Source organism: Mus caroli, unplaced genomic scaffold (assembly GCF_978045245.1).
Source record: "Mus caroli unplaced genomic scaffold, Mus_caroli_1 scaffold_6, whole genome shotgun sequence".
Classification (NCBI taxonomy): Eukaryota; Metazoa; Chordata; class Mammalia; order Rodentia; family Muridae; genus Mus; species Mus caroli.
The window spans coordinates 18,903,414-18,928,333 of record NW_028227261.1 but is presented as its reverse complement, the minus strand read 5'-3'; the positions used below and the strand labels follow the sequence as shown (position 1 = coordinate 18,928,333).

The following is a 24,920-nucleotide window of genomic DNA, read 5'->3' as shown; positions in this document are numbered from 1 at the left end:
CCTTCCGGTTCTGTTCCTTGGGAACTATAGCTAGTAACAACAGCTATGCCATTCAGGGGCCAGGCAGAGGCAAGACACCACTCTGCAATGATACACATGCAGGGATCTGACTGGCTCTGTGTGGTAGGGGAGGCCGGTTCCTTTGTGTCTGGAGCTACAACTGGAAGTTAGCAGGCCAGCCAGCCAGGAAGGAGAGATGGCTGTGAAGTGGATGGAGAGGTCAGATTGGGAGCCAGGAGGGAGAGAGCTCCCGGTGGGGTAGCCTAGGACCATGGGGAAAAAAAAGGCTCACTCATCCTCTGTCTAGCTTGCTGTGTCACATCCTGCAGAAGTCTCTCCCTTCCCCCACTCCCCACCCCCGAGTTAAAAACACACCTGGGTCCAATGTGGAAGGAGAGACCCAGAAGGTTCCTACCCGCTATGCAAGCCGGCCTGCCCAGCAGGTCTGTGCTGCAAGCAGATTTGACCTGCCTGAACTCAGACCTTCCAGGACTTCCCTTCTGCTTTCTAGACAAACTACAAAAACACCTCCCCACCCCCACACCGCTCCCTTGCGAACCCAGTGCTTGCAGAGAAAGGAATTCTGGGAAGCACCACTCAAACTCAGCTTACCACACTCACCCTAGGAAAAACAAAACGTGTCTTTCTCCAGACTTGTTGCAAGACCCAGCCCTCGCTCCCAGCTTCTGAAGCAGGAGGATACCATCTGTTCCAGCTTGAACATCAGGCAGCTGGCTGCTTCCTTCCTGCCTAACTTCCTGGGAACCGGTGTGGCCTCGGGCAAAGCACTCCACCTCCCTGAGTTTCTGGTGGCACTTTCTCTCACTGTGAGAAGAGAGCATCTGCCTCACACGTGAATGCTGGGGACAGTATGCAGCATGACTGAGCTCAGTATGCCTGCTACCACCCTAGTGTGGTTCGCTTTGTCCTCTCTCCCTGCTCCATCACCTCTAGAAGGCTTCCCCATTATCTATCTCCTTTTCAGTCTGAGGACAGCTATGAGCATGTGAGCAAATGCACACGTGCACACACACACACACACACACACACACACACGCACACACGCACATGCCCACTCATGCATGCACATACTGGCATCCATGTGTTCATACATTTGGCCTATATTGGTGTCACATTTGAATCCAAAGTCCAATTTCAGATGCTGGCACGGGTCCTGTGGTCCCAGGGGCGTGTCGAGTATGTATTCATGTCCTCCACTGATTTGTATATCCTGCGAATTTCCATATTTCTTAAAGTGTAGCCATGAAACTTCAAGGAGATGAGTTCTCCAACAGTGTTTCTGCTAGAGATTTGGCAGATCAAACATGAGGAGGTTTCTTTACAGACTTGGGCATTCACTCAAGTGCTTCATCAGAACTGGTCACAGCAGTGACGGCAAAGACCCTGGATGCCGCTCCACAGAGGCAGGATGAATCCTAGAGGCCCGCCAGACTAACCACCATGGGGTGGCCTCTGGAATGCGAAGAGGCAGAGCAGAGGAAAAAGATGTGTCTGGCTTTTGGTTTGAGGCTCCTGTGAAACCCCAGAGTGGGGAAGTCACTAAAATGCCCTTCATTCTGGTTTTTTTTTTTTCCCTTGCTGAATAGGAGTTGAAGAGAGTGTGTCATGGTGGGCAAAGTGAGGGCTTAGAGTCAGGTTCTCTGGCTGGTGTTGCTACTTTGTATGATTTGAGATCAGTCTCCCAACCTCTCCTGGACATAGTAGATACATAGAAGCACTGTATGGTCCCTTCCAGCTCAGAGCCTCCATGTTGGGCTCCTGTTTTTCTAATCTCACAGCATCCCTGGCCTGAGCTTCTTTAGATACTGAGGCTTGGAGCTAGGAGACCCAGAGAGAGGGACTGACTATCTGCCCTTCTGTGGTTGCCAGCAACATCACACCCAGGCTGACACCTGACTCTGACAGGAGAAACAGGGATCCAGGTCTCTTCAAGCATCTCAACTGAAGACACCAAGGATCAGAGGGACAATTGTGAATCCCCTACAAACCCACCCAAAGCTGAGCTTAGGAAATGGTTCTGATTTTGGAAAAAAAGGGGGGTTGTTTTGTTTTTGCTTTTTAATGTGTGTGAGTATAAATGTTTAGTGTGTGTGAGTGTACCTGTTTGTGCTCATTGCCATGCATTGGGAAGTATATACATGCATATATGTGTGTGCATGCATGCATGTGTGCATGAGTGTGTGTGTGTGCATGTAAGTGTGCCTATGCATGTGTTTGTGCCTGTGTGCCTGTGTGTGTGTGTGTGTGTGTGTGTGTGTGTGTGTGTGTGTGTGTGTGTGTGTAAAACAGCTTCAGGTGCCATTCCCCAAGTGTGGTCCACCTTCTTGTTTGGAATTTTCATTGCTGGTTGCTTTGTTTGGAACAGGGTCTCTCACTGGCCCAGGACTCACTAACTCGGTAAGCCTGACTGGCTATTGAGACCAGGAATCCGCCTGGCTCACCTCCCTCCTGCCGAGATTACAAGCGCATACCACCATGGCCAGCTGTTTTGGGTTTTTTTTTTCCTGGTGATCCATTTGAGGTCCTTATGCTTGCTTGAAGTGAGCCAACAGAGCCATCTCCCCAGCACACCACCCCCCACCCCGATTTTGAAATTTTCATGAGTGAAACCAGCATGTGAGCCCCACTCCAGTATTGTTTAAATATAGTCACTAGCATCCACCAAAACATGTGAATTCAGGGTAGTCTCACATAATTAGCTTTATTTAGAAAATGTTTGAACACTAAAGGTCTCTAAATATAGAACGCATGTGTCCCGTGCACATTCTGGAGCTGCATATGAAGAAGCCTAGACCCTTCCTCCGGAAGGACACTGCTTTACTGTTGAATACACCTCTTCCTCCTGTCTTGTTGCTATGAGAAAGTTCTGTCTTTTATAAAGCGATAGATGAGTTGAGATTTTCAGAGCCCTTAACTCGGTGAAAAATAGACAGTCATTCCGCCATTGATGTATCTCTCCGCCCCCCCCCCAATCTTATTTAAACCATTTTTCACACTAAGTGACATCTCCGAACCCCAGGATCCCTGTATCTGTACCAGGGTCCTTTCTGAAACACAGTCTCACATAGTATAGGCTACTATCCCTGCTAGGGAGCAGAGGCTGGCCTTGAACTCCCGATTCTCTTGCCTCCACCTTCCAGGTACTGGGATTAGGGGTATGGACCAGTATACTCCTGGAAGGAGTCTTGTTTTATATTTTGAGGAGAGCCAGAGAGACTATACAAAGGTTTAAAAGACCACACAGCTGCCAGAAGCCAGGGCTGGGAGCTGACTATTGTCCTCTCTAGCAAGGAGCTCAAGGTGGCGTAGGGCTGTATCTCATCTTCCTCCAGAAGAAGCATAAGCCCCAGGTCTGGCTTGAAGGAGCCTAAGGTTGAAGAAAATGAACTCAAGACAAACCGTGAAAGGCATCAAGGCATCAAGGCTCCCACCTGTTTCCTGACCTCCATCCCTGAGAGCATACAGATGCCTCGGGGGTTGGAAAGCGTGAGCAATCCCATCCCAGCCCCCGTCACAGGAAGCGCTGGGATGGTGCTTTTCTAGCCTTGAGAATGGGTTTTATTTAATATCTACATAGCAGATTTATAGAGTTAATTTGGCTTCTCCTCCAGTAAAAGGTCTCTGGAGGGTGCTAATGACAGTTGGGTTCCAGAAATTGAAAGAAAAGTCAACACTGGCTGGCCTGAGCCCGGGGGAGCTTCAGGGCCCAGAGCCAACTTAGCAAGTGCAGGCTCAGCCATCCTGAGAGTCTGCCAACTCTAGAACAAAGTCCCTTCCTCGGACTCTGGAGGGAAGAGTGTAGCCCTGGGGGGCTCTGTCCAGTCCACTGGTGCACAGAGGAAGGCAGATCCAAGACCTTGTGGGGGAGGCGGGATGCATCAGGAATACAGCAGAGGGAGACTGCCACCATGGGAGGTGCCCCCAGGGCAGAGCGCACAGAGGACATTAGCAGAGGAAGTTGGGGTAATACTGGTAAAGAGGGTTGTAAGTCCAGAGGTTTCTCCGCAGGCAGTAGACCAGCTTCCGGTCACAGGCACAGAGCCTCATTGGACAGAAGGAGTCGTGTTCTGCAAAAAGGGATGCCGAGGACAAAATGAGCCTAGGAAGACTGGACCCACCAATGCTGACTTGTTCAATGTCATATCAGAGGATGGCCTCTAGTCTGCATAGACTCCCCGTCTGGGTCCTGCTCTGAGGGACCTCATAGTGTGTGGAGGAGGACTCTGAATCGGGGCCATACATAATCCGATGGAAGAGCCTCAGGTCCTGAACTGAGATGTGTAATCCGAGGGAGGAGACCCGCCGCAGAACTAGATGCCCAGCTCTTCTTGATCATGACTGAAATTTCTATTCAGGGAGTCCCCAGCCTGGTGCCGTAGACACACCCCATTTGGGTAGAGTGCCTAGCTTGAGGGTGGAACCAATTTCTGTGGGAGGCATTCAATAGAGATGCACCTGGATGCAACTGGCTTTGGATTCAGGGGCCTGGGCAGGGATCCTGTTGCACACTGGCCAGCCTTTGAGCTTCCATTACACTTGTGAAGTAAGGAAGATGAAACCTACTCTCTCCAGGGAGAGGAAGTCTATAAGCCCACAGTACTGGAGAATACTGAGTCTCGACTGGGACTTCCCTTTCCTGGAAGTCTAAAGAGGTTGTCACAGCCCTGTGTCCCTCAGCCTCACTCTGCTTCACAAGATATAGGCAGGTCCACCTCTCGGGCAGAACTCCCAGGCTGAATAAGAAGCCACCCTTACCGCAGATGACTAGGCCATTTGTGAATCTGTAGTCATAGGACTGGGTCCGAATGGCACAGTCTTTTTCCTCCAGTTTCCCATAACAACGGTCGTGCATCTGACAGCACCTGTCGAGGTGAGAGATGGGGATGCTGAGTCGAGAGCCACCCTCCTGACTCCCCCACACCTGTGGGAGAGTCCAAAGTGAGAGAGTTCCAGCCAAATCTAAACAAAATTAGAGCCAACGGTACCTTGGGGGACACTGTGCTTGGATGTTAAAGCTAAATTCTCTCTGAAGTTTTTTTTTTTTTAACCTCTCACCCTGATAAGAAGTTCTCTCTCATCCCGTATACACTCCAAGCTTCCCATGCCTTGCCTGCAAGCACAGATACCTGGGACAAAGTTTGACTTTCTCTAAGACTGCGACAGCTCAGGCAAGATGCTCTACATATAAGGCTTGCTTAGCAACAGAATCTCCACCAATAAACAGATGGCAGCTCTTGCCTCTGGTTTCCACAACCAATGAGCTTGGTATCTAAGCGGCTTACGTAAAGGTGTTGTGCTTTCCTGCTAATTTAAACTTCCCCTTAGCTCACCCTCCTCAAATGGGTTTCAGCATTCATAATCTTACTGCAATGCACCACTGTTCCCAAATCAATAGCTATTCTTTGGAGAGTCTGAATGCTTTTTAGGCTGAAATCCCTAGCAGGTATGAAACTACAGCCACATCCCTTTGGTAGAACCTGTGGCAAGTGGGTGTGACCCAGCAGCGATGGTGTCTGGCAAGTTAGCTCCTCTCACCCACTAGAACTGCCACTGGTCAGAAGTTCACAGACGGCTAAACACTGGTGGTGTGGTGGTTTGATGAAAATGCCCTCCCCCCCCACCCCCCACCCCCCACCCCCGAGGCTCATGGCGAATGGCACTATAAGGAGGTGTGTTCTTGTTGGAGTAGATGTGGTCCTGGAGGAAGTGTGTCACTGAGGGTGGACTTCGAAGTCTCAGATGCTCAAGCCAGGTCTAGTGTGACATCCCCTTCCTGCTGCCTGTAGATCTGGATGTCGAATTCTTAGCTACCTCTCCAGCACCATACCTGCCTGCAGGCAGCCATGCTTCCTGCCGTGAGGATAACAGATTAAACCTCTCAACTGTAAGCCACCCCCCCAATTGAATGTTTTCCTTTATAAGAGTCGCTGTGGTCATGGTGTCCCTTCACAGCAATAGAACACTGATCTTATGCAGATCTGTAATGAAGAGGGGCAAGCTGATCAAATGTACAGTTGGAGGATGAAAGAGGCACCAGGAAGTGGAATGGTACTAAATCCTGGGTTTCAAGGGGATACACAGATTAAAGAAAAGCCTGAAGCACGGTGGAATATGGGGAAAGGTGTCCTCAAGGCACAGTCCCACCCAGCTTGTGAAAGGAATTCAGGAACAGTTTAGGGCCAAGTAACTGTAGTGCACCCCTTTAATCCCAGCACTGGGGAGGCAGAGGCCAGCGAATCTCTGAGTTCAAGGCCAGCCTGGTCTACAGAAGAGATCCAGGACCTCCAGGCTTAGGCAGTGAAGGAAACAATCAAAAAGAGAAAGCTGGTGAAAATATATTTGAATGAGGGGGCCAGGCTCTGGCTCCAAGGAAGCAGCCGAACTTGGCAGCCTCGGCCACGTGATTCTGGCTTTAGAGTTAACGATCCAAGAAAGGGGCTGTAGAATCTCCCTCTATGACTAAGGAGAGCTGCTGAGGCCAGGAATGATGTCAGCAGTGGCCCTGCACACCCGTGAAGGTCAGGGGTCAATGTCACGTGTCTCCATCAGCCACTCTCTACCTTACTCTCTGAGATATGGTCTCTCACTGGAACCTGAGACTCTCTGATTCAGCCAATGTGGCTGTCCATCGAGATTCAGGGATGCGCCTGTCTCCACCACCTCTCTTAACAGCATCCGAACCTCAGGTCCTCATGCTTGTACAGCAAGACCTTGCTGACCAAGTCATTACTCCGGCCCCATATCTATAAATTTCTATAATCACAGACTAAGCTAAATAGGAGTTTATAACGATGTGTTCAACTACAATCCATTTCTGCATAGGTCATTCTAAGCCCTCCCCTTGTTTCTCCATAGAGTCGAGCTTCACTGTGGCCCCAGCTCCCTAATGTCATCTGATGCCCTCCATCATGGCTCCTGCCAGCATGAAACTGTTAACCCTGTACACTGAGCCTTCCAAGGAACAACATGTCCCATCTCGCACAGTCTACTAGAATGGCTACACTGCTCTAGCAAAAGTCCAGATCCCCTCTTGCTCTCTGAAAGCTGAGACACAGTATCTAGACATAGTGGTAGGCACAATGTGGTACTGACCTTGACCATCAACTTGACTGGATTAATAGCGGCCTAGGAAATTATAGAATCCCATTCTTGGATGTGTCTCTGAGGGCTTTTCCAGAGATTAGATCATGAGAGTTGATAACTGGCTTCACCACTGGATGAATTTGCAAAAGGACACTGAGCAGTTGGGAGTCATTCTGCCATGGCCTCCCAGGCAGCAGGCACATGAGCAAAGTAAACAGTCATGGTTGCATTAAGCCAACACGGAAGGATCATTTGTTATATTTCACTAAAGCAAGTGACACATTAGGCCACTGAGATCTAGGGTCTCCTGAGAGTCATGTGTCGCTCCTTTAAAAGCTGCTTACATCCCAAAAGCCTTGGTTTTACTTATTTTAAAGATTTCTTTTAGAAGCCAGGCAGAGTGGCACACACCTTTAGTCTCAGCACTCGGAGGCAGAGGCAGATGAATCTCTTTGAGTGTAAGGCCAGCCTGATCTACATAGTGAGTTCCAGGATAGCCAAAACTACACAGTCAGACCCTTTCTCCAAAAAGGGTTAAATAAAAATTTATTGTAGTTTTAATTGTGTGTGCGTACGTGTGCAAGTGCATGCACATGTGAGCGCTGGTGCCCAAGGAGGCCTGAGGCATCAGGTCCCCTGGAGCTGCAGTTACAGGTGGTTGTGAGCTGACCAACATGGGTGCTGAGAAAGGAACTTAGGTCGCCTAGCGGGAGTGGTGTGCACTCTAACCACTGGGCTATCTCTCTGGTCCTGAGCCTCAGCTGTAACTCTCGTCTTTTAGAATAGACATGGAGTCAGGGGAGGTGATGAGGGTAGAGCCCAGAACATTAAGTGTGGTGATGATGTCAGCTCACCAATCAGTGCCATCCTTGGGGGTCCCGCGGCCGCCCCAGCCACAGTAGCAGCCGTAGAAGCCATAGTTCTTAAAGGCATTCTTCCCAGTCACCTTCTCAATCATGGACTTGAGTTCTAGCAAGCCCCCTGGGACTGCAGGCACACCTGGAAAACAGCCCAAGCCTGCAGGTGACACCAGGCACCTTGCTGCAGATCTGCTTGCTCCCCGCCACCCTCCCATCCCTCTCTTATTATCCCGGTTAATGGGAGGAGGGCCGGGCAGATGACAGCATGCAGCCTGGAACAGAAGGGTTTGCACTTGGGAGCCGAGGGATGTGGCACAGCTGACAGAAGACTCGCCTAGAGTGACTGAAGCCCTGTCTTCGACTACAGGCATCGTGTAAACTGAATGTGTAGCATCCTTACACTCAGGAAGTAGAAGTAGGAGGTTAAGAAGTTTGTGGTCATCCTCAGCTACGCAAAGTCAAGGCTAGCCTGGTCTACGTGAGCTGCTATCTACAAAACCTTTTTTTTTTTTATTAAATTTAGAAGCAGTGTAGGCCATAGCTTGAAGCTAGCTCACTCATACCACAAATTGGGAAACTGGAAATCTAAAAGGAAATAGCTCGCCTAGGACTTTTGATGCAAGGAGCCAGGGGCCTTTTCTCTGCTTCAGGTCTCAAGTTTCTCCTAGCTCTCCAGACAGACAGCAAGACATCAAAGGGTGGAGTAGCTCACCATGGGGCTTGTATGAGAGGCTAGGGGGCGTCAGTGAAGCCTAAAGCTAGATGTTCTGTAACAGGCCCCCAGACCTTAGCACAACTGACTCCATGATGGACGCACCATTGAAGCTGTAAAACAGGCGTGTAGACAGCACCGCCAGCCAAAATGAAAACAATGACCTAATCCATCAAAGTCCATAATTCTGGGAAAGTCTCTCACTGTACTAACCTTGCCTTTTGGCTTCGGTAGTTCTACTTCTGGCTAATTGTTCTTGTTAACAGAAGCATGACAACCCGGAATACAGGTTTTGTGTTAAAAGCTCGCCCTGAGTAAGGCTCGGGGCTACACTGAGAGCAACCAGCCAGCTAATGAATACTTTCTTGGCTTAAACCCACGTCCACAGCCTTCTCCAGTGGCAACCCAAAGACATTTCAGACACCTCTCGGATGGGGTGATATTCAGTGCTGAACAGAAGATGACTCTGGCATCATCTATTGGAGTCTGTCTCTGTCTGTCTGTCTGTCCATCTCTCCATCCATCTCCCCCTTCCTTCCTTAAACCTAATGCATCATCATCCACTACTGAGCTGCGCCCAGCCCGGAGCTGGGATATTTCCTAAGGGTTTTGTGTTCCACTTTGTTCCCACTGATTGTCCTTATTCTATTCTTACACATCAGGGAAATATCTGCCTCCTACATTCGCAAGCTATCTTCGTATTCACAGCCTTCACTCCATGGCCTACAGTGTTCCAACCATGACACAGCACCGTGTCCACCAACGCAAAAGCAAGGACCCCGGGGAGGCCAAGGCCTTTGCCGATATCTCTACCTGCACCATGAGGGTAGAGCTGAGCAGGAGACCCAGATCTCCTCACCTCAAAGGCTAATAATGATCGCCTTCTTTTCCACTTCCCGGTCACTCCCAAGGTTGGGGGAGGGGGGAGGGTCCTATTTAGAGGCCATAGAGCCAGTACTCACTGCAAGCCAGGAACCAAGCCAGTGTGAGGAGACCCTTCATCTCTTGGGTTCTGAAAAACAAAAGACATCCCATGGCATCTCTTAAGTTGTCACTGCCAAGGCCTGTTAGGACTCCACCCGGCTCCAAACTAGGTCTGTCTGTTCCCTCCCTCATTGTGTAATCCAACTGCTCCAGCTGGAAAAGACAGGACGAGGACATGAGGCAAAGCCTCAGGGCTTGATCCGTGGAATTCCCTGGAGACAGAAAGTCATGATAGTCTCCACCAAGAGTGGCAGTGACAAACGCCCTCACTTCTGTCCCCTCGGTAGACATATACATGGATATTGTTAACACAAGATTAAGGATGGGACTTGACAGGCCCTAGACAAAGCTAAGAATCAACATGGAAGGCTGCTGGTGAGATGGCTCAGTGGGTGAAGGTGCCAGCCTCTAAGCCCGATGGCCTGGGACCTACATGGTAGAAGGAGAGAACGGATCTCCACAAGTTGTCCTCTGATCTCCAGGTGCATGCCCATACACATACACACCACACACTAAAGATGTAAATGGCGGGGGGAGGGGGTTGGGGGGAGCCAGGACACAGCCTTCAGAGGCCATAACAGTGGTGGGCACTGAGGGTGAAGGGAGCTGGAGCTTGCATTTTGTTCCTGTAGTTCATGGGACTGGTGTCTCTGGGTTCCCTGATGGTTAGCTGAGAGCTTTACCTGTTGGTCTCCCCACTATTCCTGCACTGACCAACCAGAATGAGTGCCCCAGAATGGAGTCTAGCCCCTGTAGTGAGTCGTGGCCACTGGGGGTTTTGTGGTCTCTAGGCACACTGCAGGTCTTTCAACAGTCCTACTGTCACTGTCCCCATTTGCCAAGGGACTGCCAGGACTATGCCAGAGGTCACTCAGCCAGATGTGAACCCAGGACTTTGATCCCCTCACTGAACCATGCCACCCCTCCTAGAGGGGAAAATTCTCCCGATCCTGGAGTTCTGTCTTTCATGAAGTTCATCTTCCAAGGCTTCCATCTTAGTGTCTGTCTTTAGCAAAAACACGACTCCTGGCTGGAAGCCTGGAAACAGCTGTAGCCATACGCAGAGGAAATGCGAGGTTTCCAATGTGGTCTCTATGAGGTCCCTCTGCTGGTAGCTGCCTGCTTTCCCCGCCCTCCCAGGATCCCCCCACTCCCTGCGTATCCACAGCTGCTTGGCTGGCCTGTGGTTAACCAGGACTTCCTCCCTGGTGCCACACTGACTTCAGGTCCTTGAGTGGACGGGTCCCTGTGCCATGCTCTCCACCCAGGTCCCTGGTATCCTCAAAGACCTGGCCCTGCAAACACAGCATTTCAGACATCAGGGACTCCTGGCTACTGAGCTGGCCTTTGTCCCAGGAGCACCTCTGAGTTCCAAGGACATTCCTGAGGGTTCTGTCCCCATGCAACCTCTGCTCTGAGGGCTCGAAGCACCCAGGGTAAATGGCCCTGGATGTTACTTTCCACTTCAATCTCGCTGTTTGCTTTTATGAAGCAGAGACACCAGAGACTACACACTGGACATCTTCAGGATGCCAGACACCATCCACGTCACTCCCAAACCACTCATGGCCTTGATGGGTGCACACTGGCAAGCCACTGTATGTCCCCTTCAATGGAGGGATCTGTCAGATGAATGGATAAGAGTTATTGATTTTACAGACTGACGAACTGTCAGGCTCAGGCCAGGGGCTGGGGAGGTAGATTTGGTGAGTTAAAAACCCTCCCTGTGCAAGCCTGAGAATCTGAGTTTGCCTTCTAGCAGCCACGTAAAGCAAGCTGAGTGTGTATTTGCCTCTGCCTCTAACCCCAGTGGTGTGGGGGCACGGACAGGAGGTTCACTGGGACTGGCTGGCTGTCTGCCTGACTCCAGACTCTCCAGATTCAACTTTTGGGAGGGGAGGGGAGGGGAGGGGAGGGGAGGGGAGGGGAGGGGAGGGGAGGGGAGGGGAGGGGAGGGGAGGGGAGGGGAGGGGAGGGGAGGGGAGGGGAGGGGAGGGGAGGGGAGGGGAGGGGAGGAGAGGAGAGGAGAGGAGAGGAGAGGAGAGGAGAGGAGAGGAGAGGAGAGGAGAGGAGAGGAGAGGAGAGGAGAGGAGAGGAGAGGAGAGGAGAGGAGAGGAGAGGAGAGGAGAACAAGTCTCCATGTAGGTGAAACAGTTGCCCAAAGGTTTAGGTTTAGCCCAAGCTAGAGAATCCTGTCCTGAGAACTCTCCTCCATCTCTCTATGGCGACCTCCACTCCTCTTCCTGTTTTCTTTTTGCCTTTTTTCCTTCTTTGTTCTTTTCCTCTCATCTTTCCTTCCTTCCTTTCTTTCTTTTTTCTCTTCCTTCCTTTTCATTTAGACAGGGTGTCATGGAGCCCAGACTGACCTTGAACTATGTAGTCAAATTCGTGATCCTCCTGCCTCCACCCCTCAAGAAAGAGCCCAGATGGCGGGCATGCACCACCATGCCCAATTTGTAAGGTGCTGGGTGGACCCCAGAGCCTCCTGCACGCGAGGCGAGCGCTCTGCCAACTGAGCTACATTCCCTGCCTGGATATTCTATTTCATAATGCTTTGACATTTCAAGGGTCTTGATGAAGAGAATGTGCCCCCTGTAGGCTAGCCAGTTCCTCCAGCTAAGACCTGGCTCTCCTGCGGGTATGCTTTTTACAGACCAGTCAGACCAGTCAAAACCTTCAAAATCCCAGCACCCACATACTTAAAACCCTTTCAGGCCAGGCCGGTCAATGTTAGCCCAATGGCCTCTGAAGGGAAGCTTAGAGCTACTGAGGTGAATCTCCCTAGTTAGTCCATCCTGCTCTCTTTCCCTGCAGAATCACACCCGTGACAGCCCCAACCACTGCCAGTCCTCTTCTCCTGTGGACTGTCCTCACCCAGACCTCCCTGGGCTGGGCTGCTGCTGCGTGAGTACTGCAGGAGTTCTTATAAAAGGATTTGCAAAGATAAGACAAATTCCGGGGAGGTGTCGGCAGTGGCTGGGCCTGGAAACAGCTGTGCAGGAGTCCAGAGCATCTCTGCAGCCCCAAGGCAGCCCTGAGACAAGGTAATGGCTTGTCTGTTTTTATCCGATGACCACAGGGGCACAGGGACACTGCGAGATAATTTCAGAGTGGAGCCGGGCTACGATGAGATGATGAAAGGTGAGGAGAGCCGATGTGGACAAGATGGGAGAATAGAGGGCGATGTGGAAGTGATGGAGCTGCCAAGATCAACGTGAGGGTGAGGAACGGGTCCTTCAAGGCCACCTACGGGAGCCCCGCAGGCCTTGAACCTCCATTCTCATCTCTTGCCTGGGAAAGAGTCCAATGGTCCACTCAGTTTTGAGATATCTGCCCACTGTGCTGGCTGCTTCCCGACAGAGGGACAGGGCCCCCAACCGCCCCCATTGGGCAGCCCCGTAATGAGAGTCTCACCTGATTGCTAGTCTCTGTCCTGAGTTCCGGAGAAGAGGCGGCAGCTGGGTCTGCTTGGTTTTAAACCAGTCCTGTCGCCTCCCACGCAGCTGCGTGGGCCGCCTCCAAGATTCCTGGGAACCCAGGGAGGCCCACTTCAAGACCCCCTGTGGTTTCCCCTTCTCTAGATTCTTGATACCGCCCTCAGAGCTGGGGCGCTCTCAGGGGAGATATCTGGAAGTGGCTGCTTTGAGCTGACGTGGGTCTGAGACTAGTCCCCATCCAGAGACAGAGCCCTGAAATCCCCTCCCAGGCACAGCCTCACTTCCGCTCCCACAGTGGGCCTTTGTGGAATGATCCAGCCCTTGGTTCCTTGTGGTTTCCCAGCCCATAGAACCACTTCTATTTTGTTCTGTCTTCTTCGGCCTCAGCTCGAGGGCAGCCATGGGCACAGATGGCGCCCTTCTTCCTCTCCTTTCTAACTTGCTGACCCCAAATTTCTCAGGAGCCTGTAGAGCCCCCTCTGGGGACACTGCAAAATGTCTCCCTAGTCCTAGCATGTGGTACCACCTGTTGACATCCGACTCACTCACTACTGGACCCCTATACCCAGCTTTTCCCTCCGGAGCCATTTAGTAGCTGTGTGACTCTGGGCAAATAGCTGTGCCTCTCTGTTTCTTCATATGAAACTTGAACACAGTGACTCCGGTAAGGTGGAGAGTACCAGACACAACTATAAAATAATGTCCCACAGAAGGATGTATGGCTCAGTGGGTAATGTCACAGATTCTACATTCTGGGTTCAAAATCTAGACGACCTCACTAACTGGAAAAATCATCTCAGGTGGTTCATCTGCCCGGAGGAACTGTCATGAGCCTTAATGAATCAATGCATGTATTAACACCTATGGTAAAGGCTGAACTATGCATATAAATGAATGGTGGAATGTTCTAGAAGTAGGACATTGTGCACTCTTGTGAATCCTCACACTTGTGCTTTATAAGGAAGCCTTGGAATGAGTTACTGTCCCTCTTCACCTCTCTGTCTGTCTGTCTGTCTCTCTCTGTCTCTGTGTCTGTCTCCCATCCCCCTACCGCCACCACCCCTGCCCCATGCACTGCTCTCTTTGGTTTTTTTTTTTTTTGGAGTGGGTTTCTGATTTGCTCTGGAGTTCCCCCAGCAGGTAACCTGGCTGGCCATCAAGCCAAGAGACACCTAGGATATCAGTGGATGCCACTGGGCCTGGCTCTCTTCTAACCCAGAGGATCAAAGCCATATTTGTGTGAAAAGCACCGTACTGCCTGAGCTAGCTCCCCAGCCCTGCTGGCCTTCTATCCCTCCTCCCTCCCATCTCTCCCAGCAACAGCAGCAGTGAGAAACCCTCATACCTACTTCTCTCCTTAGGACCTAACCACAGGCTCTTCCATGTTGCCCTGGGAACTCAACTCAATACAAAATACTTATCTACTGTGTGCCAGACACGAAAGGGGATCCAGCGGTGGACAAGGCAGAGCTCCTTTCTCTTGAGGAGACAGCTAGTAAAGTCACAGTCTCTGTGATCTGAAGTGATGGGTACAACACCCAGAACTGTCCATTCTGTGGTCTCAGTTCCCCTTCTTGACCAATCATCTTCTCCTTGGGGACAGCAGGGTGGTGGTGGGGAGGTGGCTGTGTGACACGCAGTGGCGAGAGGACAACTCACAGGAGTTGCTTCTCTGCCTCTCCCAGGTGGGCTCGGAGACAGAGCTCGTGGAAGCAGTGTCTACCTGCTAAGCCCCTTGCCAGCCCTCAAATGATCTCCTCTGTCCCAAACACCTGTTGACCTTGCCGCCCTACATGGGAGACCAGCAGCTGTGGATGCGGGTTAAGCTAACAGAGTGTCTGCCGGGCATGTAGGAAACTCTAGGTTCGATTCCCAGCACCGGTATAAACTGGGTGTGGTGGCACATGCCTGTAATCCCAGCCTGGGATACATGAAACTCCGTCTCAAAAAAACAAAAAACAAAAAGAGTGTCACCTTCCTTTTTTTGCCTCCGGTGGCCTTCGGAAGCTTCCTCTGAAATTCACATTTCCCTGAAGAAACCTCCGTGTCACCTGTCACCCCTCCTGGCCTGAATTCAGCTGTGCTGCAAGCCTGGCAACCTGTGCATGGTGTCCACCCTGAGTCCCTCAGTGTGTTCCCTCCAACTCCTGGTTCTTCCTCTACCAGCACAACCCCCCGCCACCGCGTCAGCCCCCTTTCCAGACCCTAACTACACACACACACACACACACACACACACACACACACCCTGACCTGCCCTCAGGAATACTCCTCTCCACCCATCCCTGGCTGAGCCCGTCAGCCTGCAGATATTTGCTTAGTTCTGAGCAGGTGCCTAGGTGGGTGTGGGAGCTGGGCAGAGTTTGGCAGGAGTCTTGACTCTGCAAGACAGACTTAATGACAACAGGACAGAATATAGGAATAAGAAGGCACAGTACCAACCTGGGAACCCCAGCTTCCAGTCACACACCCTGATTCGAATCGGCCTATGCTCACCTTAGCGGAGGTGTTGAGGGGTGGGCCATGGGAGGGTTCATAGGTCAACTCTACTGGAGCTGCAGCTGTTTCCAGCTGTGGCAAAGAAAGCCTGGCAAGTTAGGTTGGGCTCATGAAGGCAGAATTCCAGTGTCATCGAGTCTACTCTCAGTTCCAAGAACAGCTTCTCGTGTCACAAAGGGTCTCAGGAAATCCCCATGGGATGAGTTAAACATCTCGGAACTTATTTGCTGTCTGAGTGTGAGAGGAGCAGGCTGGTGCCAAGGTTGAGGCAAGGATGCCTGGCCACCTCTGTTCCCAGAACCTAAGCTTTCACAATAACCCTAGCCTAGGACTAGGGTTTTATGGCCCCTGGGAGGCATCTAGAAGAGTTCATCCAGAGAACTCTGGGAAAAATTCTGCTCGGAGCCCTCCTCCTGCAGGACGTCTCCCAGGATTCCTCCTTCTGCAGAGTCTCAGTAACATGCTGGATGTCGCCTCAGACATCTGTCCTCTTGGGCGCTTCCTATCAGAGGGCTTCCTACATATGGCGGTCCAGGAAGGAAGGGGGAAGTTCAGGACTCTCTGAGCACGCACTAGGTCCAAGGCTACATCAGCATCCACAGACTTCTTAAACCCCTCAGAGTCCTGGGATGCCTGGTGATTCCGCTCTGTAAGTAAGGAGATGAAAACTGGGGGGCAGGTAGCCTGTGGAGGCCACACAGCTTCTGAAAGGCCATCAGTCTGATCTGTCCCCCCAAACACGCAGTGCTTTCCTCATAGGCAAATGAGGACTGCAAAGCTGAGGCCCTCTTTGCCGCACGAGCTCATGATCCCGGAGTTGCCCGAGCCACTGTCCCGGGACCCTTGCTTGTTTGCTTTCAGCCAAGGGGTACTGTGAACGCTTGCGTTCTTAGAGCAGGAGTGGCCGGGCATCCAGCCTGCTCCTTTTAGACCCAGCAAGCTCCAGAGAGCAAATGCATCATGGGTTCTCCTACGAGAGGCCTGGCTTACCCTACTTGGTGCTTTTTCAAACCTGTAACCAAGATGGGGAGAAAGCTCAGTCAATACTGCTGGCAATGCAGTTCGTGAGGATGTGAGTTCGAGTCCCGGAACCCACATTTCTTAAAAATGAACATGATGGTATGTCCTTGTCATCCAAGCACTAGAGAGGCAGAGACAGGAGGTCCCCAGGGCTTGCTGGCCTACCAGCCTATCCTATGTCCAGACCACTGGGAGAGCCTGTCTCATTAGAGAAAGGATGGATGGAGCTTCAGGACCAACAGCCAGAGTGCTCCTCTGCTCTCTATACCCACAAGCCCACATGGGCCCATCCACACATGAAAACACACGTGTGCACACATGTGTGCACGCGCACAAACAGAAAGCATGTAGTCAGCTGCCTATAGACCAGGGTCAAAACCTTAAACAAAACTCTATACATTTCCAACCTCTCTTAAGACATCTAGGCAAGCCTCACAGATCCTGGCTGTCCTGAGCCCAACCTCACTCACAGTGAGAGTCTGGCACCTTGGCGGGGAAGCAATTAGTGACCTATCTCGGAATTCGAAGAGCAAAGATTCTCTCTCTCAGACCATCTTACAGTTCAAGCACTGAGCTCTGAGTTCAGTATCCAGCAGTTGCTCAGTTAGTACTGTGTAAGCAGACAGAGCAAGGGGTACCCTGCCCAGGAGGAAGAGGAGACACCTGTGCTAAAACCTACAGGATGAGTTGATGACTTAGCAGAGCTTGCCTAGCATGCTCGAATCCCCGAGTTCAGTCCCGGCACTGTGTAAATCAGGCATGGTGCTTGCATTCCCAGTGCCTGAGACGGACCCAAGAGGATCCAAAGTTTGAGGCCACACGCAGTTGCGTATCAAGTAGCAGGCTAGCCTGGAATACGTGAAACCCTGTTTCTAAGGGCAGGAGCCGGGGGGTGGGGGGTGGGTTGGAGGGCAGTCAAATTGAAGGGTTCTCAAGGCAGAATGAACAGCCTGGGCCAGACTCGCAGGCACCTTCAGGGAACTGAGAAGAGCCGCAGTAGGCCAGGTGTTTAGAAACGAACCGTAAGGGAGAAAAACACTTCTTCAACACCTTCTGGCTTCTGCAGCCAGCTGTTCCCATGGGGGATCATCCCCTGAGACAGCACAAGGTTCCAGAACAAAGATCTGAGAAGACATGTATCCTCAGACAAGTTAGTCAGACTGTTTCACATCTCCACATCAGGTTTCATGGGGCCAGTGACATTTTTTCCCTGTTCTGAGTTGACATGACCAAGTGTTTAGGCACACACGAAGGTGTCGATAAATGCTGGCTTTTCCCCCCTTTCATTTACTTATTACAGAAGGGAAGGTCTTTAATAGTGAGTTGGGATTCTGGAAGAGATTTGGGAAGGGCAGGCCTAATATGCAGCCGGGACGACCTAGGAAAATCGGCAAAGGAGTTGAGTTTGTTTGATCAACGTCCAGGTGGTCCGAGTCAGTGGATTGTTCTGGCGTTGAAATGCACAGGGGAGGGAGGTGACACAGCTCAGTCTTCACAGGTATGACATCACCTCCAAACCAATTTCCATGACATCACCGGCAGGGGGCACCTTGACTACTGTGGCAGGAGAACCTCCCTGACAGGAACTCCGGCAGACCACAGACCACGCCTGGAGGACAGAAAGAACCCAGGACCCAGCCTTGGGCTGAACAGGCTTCTGGAAGAGCAGGGGCATCTGAGTCACAGGACACAGATTAGAGGAAGTGGCTTTGTGAAGGTGGATCAGGGAACCCTTGTCTCCAAACCTCTGACGGGCTAAGGGAGCCGAGAAGATCCCAGAGAACCCTGGGGCAGGCGGGGAGGGGGGCTCAGATGGATGAACCAACACCAGGTCCTCAGCTTTTAGGTCAGGACATCTCATGGGTCCTGGGGAAAGAATGAGCTGTCATGGGAGACTTTCTTGTCCCTATAGGGCATTTTCTATCTGCCTTTTGTCAGGAAAGGCAATACCAGGAAAAGGAACATAGGGACGGAGCTGGGATACACCCTACTTCCCCTTTCAAGCCAAGGAAGCTTCTCTTTAAGGGTTAGAAACAAGGTGCTCTGTCAAACTAACCACTACGATATCTCCATGTTACTCTGTAAAACTGTAAAACGAAGATGCAGGGTGTGGCAGGGCAGTTGCCTAACAACCCAAAGCCCCATCCCCAGCACTGCATCAAAGGGATGTGGTCCTGCGTACCTAGGACCCCAGCACTAAGGAGGTGGAGGCAGGAGGAGCTGGAGTTGAAGCTGATTAACCAACAGACCTCAAGTTGAAGTCCAGCCTGGGCTACAGGAGACAGTGTCTTGAACAAAATAAAGGGGGAGGGCAGGGGAATGATTTTAAAACAAACAAAAAAAATTCAGTATTTTGGTTTTTGTTTGTTTGCTGTCCTTTGGATGCATTATTGTTCTGATTTTTGGGTTTTGCTTTTGTGGCCCAGGCTGGCCCTGAACTCACAGTAATTTTCCTGCTTGAGGCTCCTGAGTGTTGGGAGCACTAGCTTGTGCCACCACACCCGGCATCCAAATATTTTCATTATTAATTTATTTTAATTGCACGGGTGCTCTGGCTGCACACATAGCACGCACAGAGCACTTTCAGGCCATTAAGAAGGTGTCCAGTCCCCTGGAACTAGAGTTACAGATGGTTGTCAGTCACCATGTGGGTGCTGGGGATCAAATCCATGTCCTCTAGAAGAGCAGCCAGTGCTCTTAACCCCCAAGCCATCTCTCCAGCCTCAAGATGTACCAATGCTTCATTCCCTCGGCACCCGGAAACCCCTCCCCTACTTTTTCTTCAGGTCAGACTCCTGCTCAGTGGCATGGCAGAGTGACAAGACAGCATCCGTGAAGTGGGAGCCAGACTGGGCATCAGGCCCCGCCAGGTCTGCCGTTCCGCCAGCATCTGGTTTGTTCTAGAACCTTCCAGCACTTTCCGCTCAGATTTCTTCACACCCTGCCCTCTAGAACACTCAGCAGTCGCGCTGCTCTTGGTTCATTAACCTCCGGGTCTTACTTTAAAGGCCACCTCTTCCAGGCTGCCTTCTCTGACTACCTACCTAAGGTCATCATGCTTTCTCTTTCTTTCAAACACTGCGCACCTCCTTGGTCGTGACATTGATGAGAACCCCTCCCTCCAGAGCGTGAGTCTCAGAGAACAAAGGCATTTCTGTCTTCTTCACTGTCCTGGATAAAATCTTGGAGTCCAGAGGGAACACTGGATCCACTCGGTTTGAAGGCCAGTGCAGGCCTGGCAGCCTGTCTTACAGATAGATATGCATGGCTAGTCGTCACAGCAAGTTGTCAAGGCCACACCTAATCACAGGCTCAGGTACACCATTGTCGCCGGCCTGGGAGGAATGTGTAAGCATTCATACCCTTCCCCTTGGCTATCAGACTGCTGAAGCAATGGATCCCACAAAATTGAAATTTCCCTAGAAATTTTATGCTAGGAGAAAGAAAAGATTTGGGGGTGTATCTTTCTAGGTACAGCACCCTCGTCCTTCAATAACTACTTAGTGAGTATCTAAACACAGCTGTGGGGAGGCAGGCACAGGGCTATCTTAAGAATACTCCAGGGCTGGTGAGATGGCTCAGTGGGTAAGAGCACCCAACTGCTCTTCCGAAGGTCCGTAGTTCAAATCCCAGCAACCACATGGTGGCTCACAGCCACCCTTAATGAGATCTGACTCCCTCTTCTGGAGGTCTGAAGACAGCTACAGTGTACTTACATGTAATTACTAAATAAATAAATAAATAAATGTTAAAAAAAAAAAAAAAGAATACTCCAGGCAGGAAGCACAGGTGCTAAGGCCCTGGGGTAGGAGCCTACCCACAAGCTGGACAAACAAGCAAGCCAGGTCTTCCTTAGCCAAACAGAATCCGCCTCAGCCTTCACTTCAAAGCCTCCGACTCCAGACGCCCTGGAACCTCATTAGCTTATGCTGTGATACGCGCCCCACCCAAATCCCTAGACCAGCACTGTGTGTTGTTTTGAGAGCTTTGTGCCCAGAGTGGGGCACATCCTTTTCTCTATAGGCCAGATTCTCTCATGTTGTTAAACCAAAGGTTTTGTCCAATGCCCACCTCCATAAAATTTGGATCAAGGTCTTCTCTGTAAGCAGTAGACTAAACCTTGACACATAAATAAAATCTATCCTCAAAGAATAGTAGCTCACCCAACAAGTAATGGGGCCCAGCTAGAGGCCCACCAACAGAAGAACGGCAGATATGCACAATGCCGAGACATTCGGCCATAAAGAAGAACATTGCATCGTCTGCAAAGTTGACTAACTTGGAAATTACCACGTTGGGTGAAAATGACAAGAACACAAAGATAAATAGGACATTTTCTATTGTATGTGGGATCTATTTATTCATCTACCTATCAATCAGTATTTATCTATAGCTATCTATACTGCATGAAACAGGAAGGGGGACTGTTTGAGACCAGATAAAGAACCAGGAGAGGAAGGAAGAGAGACAAGAACAGCTACTGGGTGGTGAATACGTACAGAGTATGTGACATCTGTAAGAATGTCATAGTGAGAGCCAGCAAGATGGCTCAGTGGGTGAAGGTGCTTGCAACCAAACCTGAGGCCCTGAGTTCAATCCTCATGATCCACATGGTGGAAGGAGAGTACTGACTCCCACATGTTGTCCTCAGATCTACACACACACACACACACACACACACACACACACACACACACAGTAGCTTGGGAAAGTCTCCACACTCCACAAAAATAAATAAGGTAATAAATAAATTAGTGTGTTATTATGAAATTCACCATTCTGTTCAATGAATCCATGGTAGTGTGGTAGTGGAAAAATTAAAAGATAGTCTCAATGCAAGAAGTCCAAAGTCCTTGCCTATGGAATATCTGGACTGAAGGCTTGGGGTTTGGTTTGGTTGGCTGGTTTGTTTTGTTTTTAAGATCCAGTACTTGAGCCATGACAAACTCCCTACTGTTCTGACCCGATGCTCACAGCACAGTGAGTTGTAGCCAATCAGGCTGCCCCTCCCTGGCTTTCCCACCCCACTTCCTTTCCTCTGGCTATAAGTACAGCCTGCCCTTGAGTGGGTGGGGCATCCACTTCTGGTCTGGAGTGTTGCCTGACTCAAATCCCCACCACAGTGAAGGCCTGTGGCGAGCTGGTCACTTCTCCCTTAGAGGTATCGTCCCTTGCAGATCAGAACTGGCTCCTCAGGGTCACAGGGCACTTCAGCTCTGAGCTGAACCTTGGTCAAGGCCAAATACTTTCTAGACAGGACTGTTCAGGGAATGGAAAAAGACACTGGAAGGGCACTTGAGGGAGGAGAAAGCTCTCCTTGTATAGCCCGGCAATGGCATGGCGCCCTTTTCTGGATTGTTTGGTTTGTGCCCTAGGTGGCTGGCATGCAGGAGTTAGGGAGGGAGGGGTTAATTAGATGTGAATGAACTCTTTGCCCAAAGGGGATTTCCCCCACCCCTTTTCCCCAAAGGGGAATGTCCACTTGTGGTTTGGATTTAAAAAAAAAAATCCAGGGTTGAGGAGGTGGCTTATCCATCTATACAAGCATGCCAAGGGTATAGACCTAAGCTTGCTCCCCAGAACCCATGTAAATAAAACAAAATCTCAGGTACAGGGTGTGTGGCTGCCATCCCAGCACTGGGGAGGCACGTAGATGGCCAGTGTGTTCAATCGTGAGCTCTGGGTTCAGTGAGAGCCCCTTGCCTCAAAAAATGAGTTGAAGAAGCAAAATGGCCTCCACATGCATACACATGCATGCACATGTGTGCCTGTACATACATGTATATGTATATATATATATACATATATATATATACATACACACACACAAACATGTACATAAAACATGAGAAAGTTGAGCCAGCCTTCAGATGTGTGCCTGTACATACATGTATATATATATATATATATATATATATATATATATATATATAAAAATATATATGTATGTATATGTATATATATGTATATATACACATATGTATGTATATATACATATATATATATGTATATATATATATATGTATATGTATACACACACACACACACACACACACAAACATGTACATAAACATGAGAAAGTTGGGCCAGCCTTCAGATGGCTGTAAGCAGGAGTCACAATCCACCCCATTTATAACCCTGTCCTGGCTTAGTTCATTTTAGGAATGACCATACTGAGTACCCTTACTTTAGACATGACTGCTCTCAGGAACTACCCTAGCCCTGGTCTGACAAACGGCATATAAGGGATCCTGAGACCCTAGAAGATTCCTCTGGCAGAAGCTGTGTCCACTGCTCCCCAAACCCCTCTTGGATTCTCCAGACTCCACCTGCCCAGATTCTCTCCAGCCCACTGCCCCTCCATTTTGGGATCTTCCCTCATAGTCACTGACCTTTGTAGCCTGGTCTCAGCTCCTGTTCCCAGGGCCCGTTCCTAGGAGCAGCCTCAGTAGACAGAGTCTGGATCCCTGCGTTTATGGCCGGCAGCACAAGCATCAGCTACAAGCTGCAACACAGGAGGATAGACTCTGGTCATGGGAGCACTCAATGAACTCTGGCTAGCAAGCATCCCGCTCAGCCCCCAGCAGCCTTCATGGTGGCACAAAGTCCAGCAAAAGCAGAGGCTGGCACAGCACAGGCCCCTCTGCAGCAGGGCCCTGGGCAGCCACCCAGCGCATTCCAGTGGGGAGGGCAGGGGAAGAGAGGCAAGTTATCCAGGTCACACAGCCTTATCCACTTCAGAAGCCTTCGATAATCCCTTAGCCCTGACTAACCCCCATGGGGCCTGCATTGGAACCTTCTTAATTATCTGAGAGGCTAAGTGTCTTGACTGTCTGAGGACCCAGGTGCCAAAGTGTTGTCCCCGCCAGGAGCATGAACACAGAGCCCGTGGTTGGGATGGCCCAGGACGGTGGAGGAGAAGTGGGTGCAGCTGAAGCCGCTGGGGAGGCCAAGTGTCTCGGGCGGGTTGCTAGATCAGAGCTTGGAGAGCAGAGGCGGAGAAGCATGGGTTTCGATTTCCCGAGGTTTTTTTCTGAATTACAAGGGAATGCTTCTCCGTGAGTCTTTGCCTGCAGGGGTGGGGGGTGGGGGGCGGTGGCTCGGGGTCAGATTCACAAGGCAAAGCTGAGGACCCTAGGGGACCCAGAGTTCAATCCGGGGAAACTGGGTCTGAGCCAGTGCATCACCAAAGACATCGCCCAAGGGTCTGGAAATTAAGGTTGAGCAACAGAGGGGGAGCTGACAGACACCCCTCGCCCAGCCAGAACTCCAACAAGGAAGAGAGGGAGTGAGGGAAGGAGGGAGGGAGGGAGGAAAGGAGAGGGAAAGATGAAGGAAGTAGAGAGGGAGGGAGGGAGGAAGAAAGGAAGAAGAAAATGAGCAGAGATACTCCACGATCAAGCAGTCACGGGTCTCCCAAAATATCATTTTGAAAATTCTGAATTCTGCTTAAAGTTATGAGATTTATCCATAAATCCTCAATTCCTAATATTTTGCTGTTCTTTCTGTGTCTCTGTCTCCCTGTGTGTGTCTCTGTCTCTATCTGTCTGTCTCTCTCTCCCTCATCTGAGGGCAAACTGAAGAAACTCACCCATAAATCATCCCCAGTTCTCCCCTAATGAGAATTTAGTATTTTACACAAACAAGCAAACTTAGGACCATGAATTTTTTTTTTTACTTATTTATTCTTCTTTTATGTGCATTGGTGTTCTGCCTGCTTATATGTGTATGGGAGGGTGTCAGATTCCCCAGAAATGGGGAACTGGAACCAGGGGTAGTAGAACTACAGACAGTTGTGAGCTGCCGTGTGGGTGCTGAGAATTGAACCCCAGGTCCTTTAGGAAGAGCCTCCAGTGCTCTTGACCACTGAGCCATCTCTCTAGCCCTGGCCATGAAGAAATTTTAGGAAAGATACCCACAGGCCTGAGCACCGCATGGCCCAACCACAGTGGGAGCCACTGTGATGTGCAAGTGGCGGAGAGATGGGGGAGAGAAGGAAGGTGAACAGTTTGAGCTCTATGAAGAAAGGGGGAACTGGAGATGCGAGGGTGGTGAGGAATAGCCTGATGTGAGTGGTCTACCCTGCCACACAAGGCCATGGTGAAGTCCCATTCCGTGTGCACTGCCACTGAGCACCAAATCTGGGTCTATGGCCCTGCTGCAGCAGGGGTCTGTGTCAATGTCTGTGGCTCATATTACTACCAAAGGCCATGCAGATGTCCCTGATCTGGATTGAGACCTGGGACCATGTTGATGTCCAAGGGCTGTGCAGAGTTAGTCTTGCCCCTCACTGGCTGCAGCACT

The 24,920-nt window shown here is 50.6% G+C and overlaps 1 protein-coding gene across 2 annotated transcripts; it reads right to left on the bottom strand.

Annotated features, from left to right (window-relative positions):
- Positions 1-2,696: 2,696 nt before the first annotated feature.
- On the bottom strand, positions 2,697-23,225 carry Pla2g5 (phospholipase A2 group V). 2 transcript variants are annotated; one of them, XM_021160400.3, is made up of 5 exons: positions 23,009-23,225; positions 9,639-9,688; positions 7,959-8,103; positions 4,777-4,883; positions 2,697-4,088 (listed from the first exon to the last, which is right to left on the bottom strand). In XM_021160400.3, exons 2-5 carry the CDS (start codon positions 9,676-9,678, stop codon positions 3,967-3,969), a joined length of 414 nt encoding a protein of 137 aa, XP_021016059.1. In that variant the 5' UTR covers positions 9,679-9,688; positions 23,009-23,225; the 3' UTR covers positions 2,697-3,966. The 2 variants fall into 2 exon arrangements, with proteins under 2 accessions (XP_021016059.1, XP_029331660.1); XM_029475800.2 differs by lacking the exon at positions 23,009-23,225 and adding an exon at positions 13,075-13,290.
- Between the last annotated feature and the right edge of the window lie 1,695 nt (positions 23,226-24,920).